The sequence below is a fragment of the Belonocnema kinseyi genome, chromosome 5 (genome assembly GCF_010883055.1).
Source record: "Belonocnema kinseyi isolate 2016_QV_RU_SX_M_011 chromosome 5, B_treatae_v1, whole genome shotgun sequence".
Taxonomy (NCBI): Eukaryota; Metazoa; Arthropoda; class Insecta; order Hymenoptera; family Cynipidae; genus Belonocnema; species Belonocnema kinseyi.
Window position 1 is genome coordinate 63,163,078 of NC_046661.1, and position 6,648 is coordinate 63,169,725.

General features: G+C 36.3%; 1 protein-coding gene across 9 annotated transcripts in view; it reads left to right on the forward strand.

Annotated features, from left to right (window-relative positions):
- Positions 1-6,648, forward strand: part of LOC117172410 (liprin-beta-1) — a 145,052-nt gene that overhangs the window by 31,641 nt on the left and 106,763 nt on the right. For all 9 annotated transcript variants that reach the window (XM_033360309.1, XM_033360310.1, XM_033360312.1 and 6 more), the window contains exons 4-5: positions 2,159-2,320; positions 4,942-5,073. In XM_033360309.1, coding sequence (XP_033216200.1) covers positions 2,159-2,320; positions 4,942-5,073 — 294 coding nt within the window. The remainder of the gene's footprint in view (positions 1-2,158; positions 2,321-4,941; positions 5,074-6,648) is intronic.

A 6,648-nucleotide genomic window follows, 5' to 3' on the forward strand; every position in this document is an offset into this window, starting at 1 on the left:
TTTCATGTCCGCAGTATACGGTTATTTTTATTTGCGCAGTTCCGGCACCTCCCACCATGTTCCCTATACTCTTTCCCCCGTGTCAATGGCTGACCAACCAAAAAAATAGGCCCGAAGAGCGAAAAGTTTCAATTGAGTATTTTAGAATGACGTCAAGAGAATGCAGACAACTTTTTCGAGAAAATATTCTAAACGTTAAAGTAAGCCATATATATACGCGTGGTAATATTTTTTAAATGTAGAATCTATTTTCTCAGTCATGTTTCATTCTTTTTTCGATTCACAACCTTTCAGAAGATTTATGTTCAGGCCTTTATAACTTACCTTTACGTTTCGAAGATTGTCTCCAAAAAGTGGTGCAGTGTTACAGTACCATGAACTAACCTTCCTGACGGCTGACGTTTCCACTATTTTAATTTCTGCGAATTATTCGAGCCGTTTTTTGATTTTTATTTTGCCAATTGTCGTGTGCCAACAAAAACATTGACATGTATAAAGCGCTAAGGGTCCGTAACTTTTTCAACCTTGCAAATCGAGACCGCCTAAACTGTTACCAATTGAAATGCGTAACACGTTTCGCGTAATATTTGCATGTAAGTTCCCGCGCACGAAGCTTTAGACAAGAGTCGCAATTAATAAACCCTCCGTCGACCCCTTAGCTGAGAAATTGTGTTGGATAGCAGTTCTAGGAATTACTAAGCCACAGTTACTACATTCACAGTCGGGTGTATTTATCTGTATTATTATCGATAGTATTTATTGAGTTCAAATAGATCCGCGTTTTCCGGCACGTGGGCAGTTGAAAAAGTTGCTTACAGTGCCTTAATAGATACAAGGCCGGGGAAGCCAATGAATTTCGCTTGATAAAAATAATTTGCAGGTCGTGGTAGAGGTAGGAGCCCGTCCATAGTAGAAATATAGGAATCCATTGGCTTCAAGTCCGGGTAAATAATAGGGGCTTCACTTGAGCATGTGTTTATGTGTGTGTGTTTCTAAATTACGTAAGCATGAACTCTGGACCATGAATCGATTATAGATGTTTTGCGGCACTTCATTTTTTTTAAATTACACAATTGCACGCACCGGATCTTAAAATCAAAATCACGAGTTCCAACGCTTTGAAAAATTGCACCCACTGGGGATTCGAACCCGACCTAAAAAACCTATACCTAAGTCTTTAAACTTGAAATACTACATTTTTTAAATAGGAGGATTTAAAAACATTTGATTTAAATATTTAATATTATTACTGACTCAACAATATCGACAATATTTTTTATAAAAAATAGAAGTTATTTCGACGAATGATAATCACTGTTTCACTGTTTTTATATTAACAAGCTTTTATAAGTTATGTGCATGCATCAAAACTGGTTGTAAATATAAAATTATATCAAGAGTACTATAAAAATATTAAATATTATGTTAGAACTTGCATCTTATACCCATATAAAAACTGATGAAAGTTTATTTAAAAGTTATTATTTATTTATTATTTATTTCCTTCCTGAAAGATATATCTACGTAGATTATATAATAACTGAATATTTGATTTTGAGAATCTAAAAGCTTCAATGCTTGTGAAAGAAGTTAACAAGGTAGAAGAATTCCTATAGATCATGCGTGTAACCAAATTAAAGTACAAATGATACACGCTTGTCACATAATTTATTTTACATTGTTACCAAGTTATGGAACAAATGTTACATGATTATCACATAATAGGTATGTCACTTTGTATGTACTTTTTACACAACTTACAGAACCACATCGTAACACCGTCACATATTACTTACGTAACTAACACTGTAACAAAATTGTTATGATTTATGCATGTAACCAAGTTACAAAAAAACTGTTGCATTCTTCCACAAAAGTTAAACCTCACTTCTATAGAATTGTCACCATTTTTTATGGATCTGGTACATTTTTTGCGGTAAAAAAGTTACTCAACATTGTTACCTGCCAGTTATAGAAGAAGTGCGTCACTGAACAGTGATATTTGTTATATAACTAGTATAGCAATGTTACTCTTTTGTTACCGAGCAGGTACAGAAAGTGTTTGCTGAGCATGCTATTGCTATAAGCAGTGGAGTTATGTTTCATTGTAACTATTTACACAATAAAATGTGTATTACGTTCATTATTATATTTTCAGGAACATTTGAGGAAACTAGAAAATGAACGCAGTGTTCTTCGCATGGAAATATCCGTTCTTGCGGAACAAGTAGATGCTCAATCCAATAAAATTCATGAACTGGAACATGTTTTACAAGAAAACATGTCATCTCTGAGACAAATGGAAGAGGCGCTACAAAAAGTAAGAATTACACAAAATTTTCCGTAAAATTTCGGTTATTCATAATAATAAATTTAAAAATATTTAATTATAAAAAATATAAAAATTCTAGCTCTAAGAAAGCATCCAGAGGTCGTTTGCGGCCACTGTTCAAGTTGACAGCGGTAAAAGACGAAATCCTAACTACATTATGCTCGTAATTAGTGAACGTTTCTGTTTAGCGTTGAACTCAAAGAGCAAAACACTAAACAGCATGTCTCATGGGTTCGAAATAGATGATAATGTGGATGGTCATCAAGTGACCCATCTTCTGTACATGAATGACTTGAAGTTCTCCGCTAGTTCAGTTCAGAATATTCAGCAAGCGATCGATGTCAAAAAGCAGTTTTTCAATGATATCCAATTGGAGTTCGGACTAGATAAATTTAGAATTGTGTATTTAACTAAAGAGGAACTAGGGGCGAAAAACCGGGCTCACCCAAATAAAATTTTGAGAAAAAGAATACTGAAATAATAAGCTCAAAGAAAGCATCAAGAGATGACTGTTGTCACCTCCAACGATCGTGCCCCTGGAGCCGCCGCCGGGGGCCACCTCAACAGAAATACCGTGCGAGAGCATCAAGTGGGATACAACAATAAAAGAGGAATTAGTACGTCTCTATTACGAAAATGCGAAGTTTTAATCGAAAATGGAAAAATTATACAATTCAAGAACGAAATTTTATGCAAAGTATCCTAATATACAGAAAGTCGCACGAAGAGATCTTATCGGATGGTAACTCTAAGAAAGCAACCAGAGGTAACTGTTGTCACCTCCATGGCTAGCGGCCGCTCGCAATTGTATACCTGCAACATTATCGCAGGAGGTTTCAAGCATCGTATTAAATTCTTAGCCAACTAAACAAAATTTCGGGATAACAGCATCAGGCTCAGTTTGTCGCGAGCTAAATTCAAAAGGCTGTTCTTCTGGGATCACTATATCTAGTCCGACAACATTTTTCCTCGTAACAAAAGCTTGGTAGCTCTAAAAAAGTATCCAGAGGTGAAACCTTCATCTCCAACTGTGTCGTCTGCCGCGTAAGCTTATTCGCGACTAGAGACCAGACTATAAAGAACAGTGTTGTAAGAAGTATCTTGTGTATATTTTTCCGTTCTCTCTTACCTTCTAGGATAGAAGTAGAAGGAGTGGACGATGTACACGTTCCGGTTGTGTCGGGATTGTTTGCTTTAAGGAATCGTGATCGTAGCGGCTGGAGCCTACAATTTCTCACAAAATAAAAAAAATCTATGCCAATGCGTAAGGATATCGCAAATGGTGCAGAGATATGGCGACCCCATCGCCCGAGAGCTCCAGCTCTTGCAGTCAGCCACGTGGCATTGGGCTGACTCCACAATGCAAAGAATTATGCGGTTACGTTCCCAGTATCGCGCAGTGCCATCGACAATAGGCCTCTCTCGGATGAAGCTCATGGTTCCGTTGGGAGTGGCAACAGAACCGAGCCATGTTACGACTAGGAAATTGGCCCCGGACAAATGACAACCTTTGCAGATATCCGATAATATCATCAATATCATCCTACTCTCCGTAATTTTCTCGCTGAAGATGTTGATCTCTGGAATATAAACTTTGTAATATACGAAAAGGCGGTATCCCTGCTTAGCGACAGTAGAAGTAATGATACTTCAGTACGCCTGAGTAAGATATGCTAGCATATTATTCAGCTTCAGATTAAAACTAAAACAGTGAGACGGCATGCATTAAATGTTCAGTGCGTGAATAGCTACATAAAATCAAATAAATTCATTCCAAAAGCTAGGGCAGTTGCTCGGAACTGACGGAAAGCAAATCACACGCTGAACAAGTGTAAACTGTTGACCATCCAGCGGCACTGGATGCAAAAAATAAAAGCTCTTTCAACAGCCAAAGAGCGCCTTGAACGGCGAGTAAAGTGGTTTCTGAAAAATTCCACCTTTTCTACTCATCCTTCCCGTCTGTTTAACAAACGTTCATGTGCCATTGAAAGTCCGTCTAGCTAAGAAAAGTTTCAAGTCTTCTGGAAACAAGTATATGGAGATAATCATAAGCTAAATGAAGACGCTTCAGATATCGCACTTTTTCGTAACTTTTGCTAGAGGCAACTGTTGCAACGTCCAGAGGAGGAATGTCCACTTCTACGAACCAACATCCAGCTCGCGAATTTGAGTCCGTTTTGGAGAATGATAGGTGTAAGATCTACTGGAATTTATCATTCTTCACCAATCAACGCTTTAGTGCTAAAAAGCCTGATATTGTCCTAAAACATCTGAAGTCGAAGATAATTGACGTGATTGTATTTTCGGCACCAGCCGATGGTAATATCAGGACAAAGGAGGAAGAGAAACGGGCGCATCGCTAGCCAGATGCAAAACGCTGTATTTCTGAGATAACTTCATCTCATCCGTCAGCAATTTTCCTCATAATATTGCTAGAGACGGTAAATACCGGACTTTAAAGAACAGTGTTGTACGAAGTCTCTTGCGTAAATTTCCCATTCTTGATTACCTTCTAGGATAGAAGGAGCAGGAGTGGACGCCGTGCACGTTATAATAACAAAAACAAATAATAAAAAATAATAAAATATTAATATATTCATTGTTTCCAGGAAGTTATATCAAGGAGTGGATTAGAAACCCAGAAGCTGGAGCTATTGACATCTTTGTCAGAAATGAAACTTCAACTGGCAAATTTAGAGCACGAAAACTTTGCACTACGCACGACTTATCCGCCATCTCATGTAAATATTTTATTGTCATTTTGTTTTCTTACGTTTTATGTGATAGTTTAGGCGTTTCCATTTGAGTATATATTACGTATCGCGACCCTAATATCAATTAAAAGGTGGAATTAGCGATATTATAAATGTTCGAGTGAAGTTTAAAACGTACCGCAAGTTACACATTAATTTTAAACGCTATTTTCAAGTTAGAATACTTAGTTAATAGTAAATGTTGTGCAAAAATTGATCTCGTTTTTTATTTTTTATTAGCCCGTATACTACAATTATAGTGTGGGTATCTTATTTATCCTGCTAAAGGTATAAACAGTGACAGCATTCTCGCTCTCTCTTCTTATTCAATGCTTCTAAGTTGATTTTCATTAATTATTACACCCTAATAGCACAGAACCTGTAAAATGTCCGCAGCTTGAGAAGATTTCAAACAAAAATTACTTTGATTATTATTATTATTATTATTATTATTATTATTATTAATCACTATCGCACAAACCGTAATAGATCAGAAAAATTATGATGTCAGTTTATATTATGGATATCGTATTATAGTGTTGTATATGCGGTACTCAAAACTAAAAAATGACATTTATGTTTACCTATATCTTATGGTTTACAAGATACTTGTTGTTAAAAATAACATCAATGGAATGTTTCCCTCTGGTCCCAGTGGAATGTTCATAGAACAACTCCAAACTGCCTGATTATGTTTCGGTGGGAAATTTAATATCATTAATGGGCGAAAATAAAAAAAAATCAACACAAATCGCTGATACAAATTTTTTTGTATAAGGTATTTCCAGTGAAAGTAAAATATTAGTTTCCATTAATCTTAACTTTAATTAGGATTAAAATAGTGATAAACGAGATTAAGAAGAGTACTTTGTTTCTTCATGTATTTTTTAAATGTTTAATAATAACGTTTCTTATTGGGCTCGCTAACGGGGTAGAAGAGGAGAGCATTTATTTAACCTAAAAATATTATTCAGCCCGTGATTGTCATTGATTGTTACAAAGGCTCAATTTCAGAGATGGCAGGGCCACTGGGCAGAGTATAATTTAAGTGAACTTATAAGAACTTATAAGAATTTCCAATCTTATAATCTAATAGTTGTCATAAATATATTTTTCTGACATTTTCTTTTCCCTTTCAATTCTAATTATACACTCGGAAAAAAGTGGCGAAATCTATGAAGCACTCAAACCTTATCACTAATATTCAACCAATTCTAATTAAGATTTTAAAAACGCACTTTGAAAATTTTCTAGACCTCAGAAGCGGTTTTGGGGTGGAAAGACATTGGGCAAGTCCCTGGTTTAAGAAAAAATAATGTAACTGTTAAAAAGTGAGAGGGAACAAGTATAGCATCGATGTGAACTATGTAGGTCACGACTGACGTGGGATGACAGCTGATAGTGCAAAGATATTAGGTCCTAGGTACTGCATGAGATTAGTTGCACCACATACCGGTATTTACCGTGAGATAGGTGGTTACAGTCTGTAAAGGAAACAATACGACGATCCAGCAAAAGCCTCGTGGACCCTAAGAACACGGAGCGACCCAAGGACAACCGCCT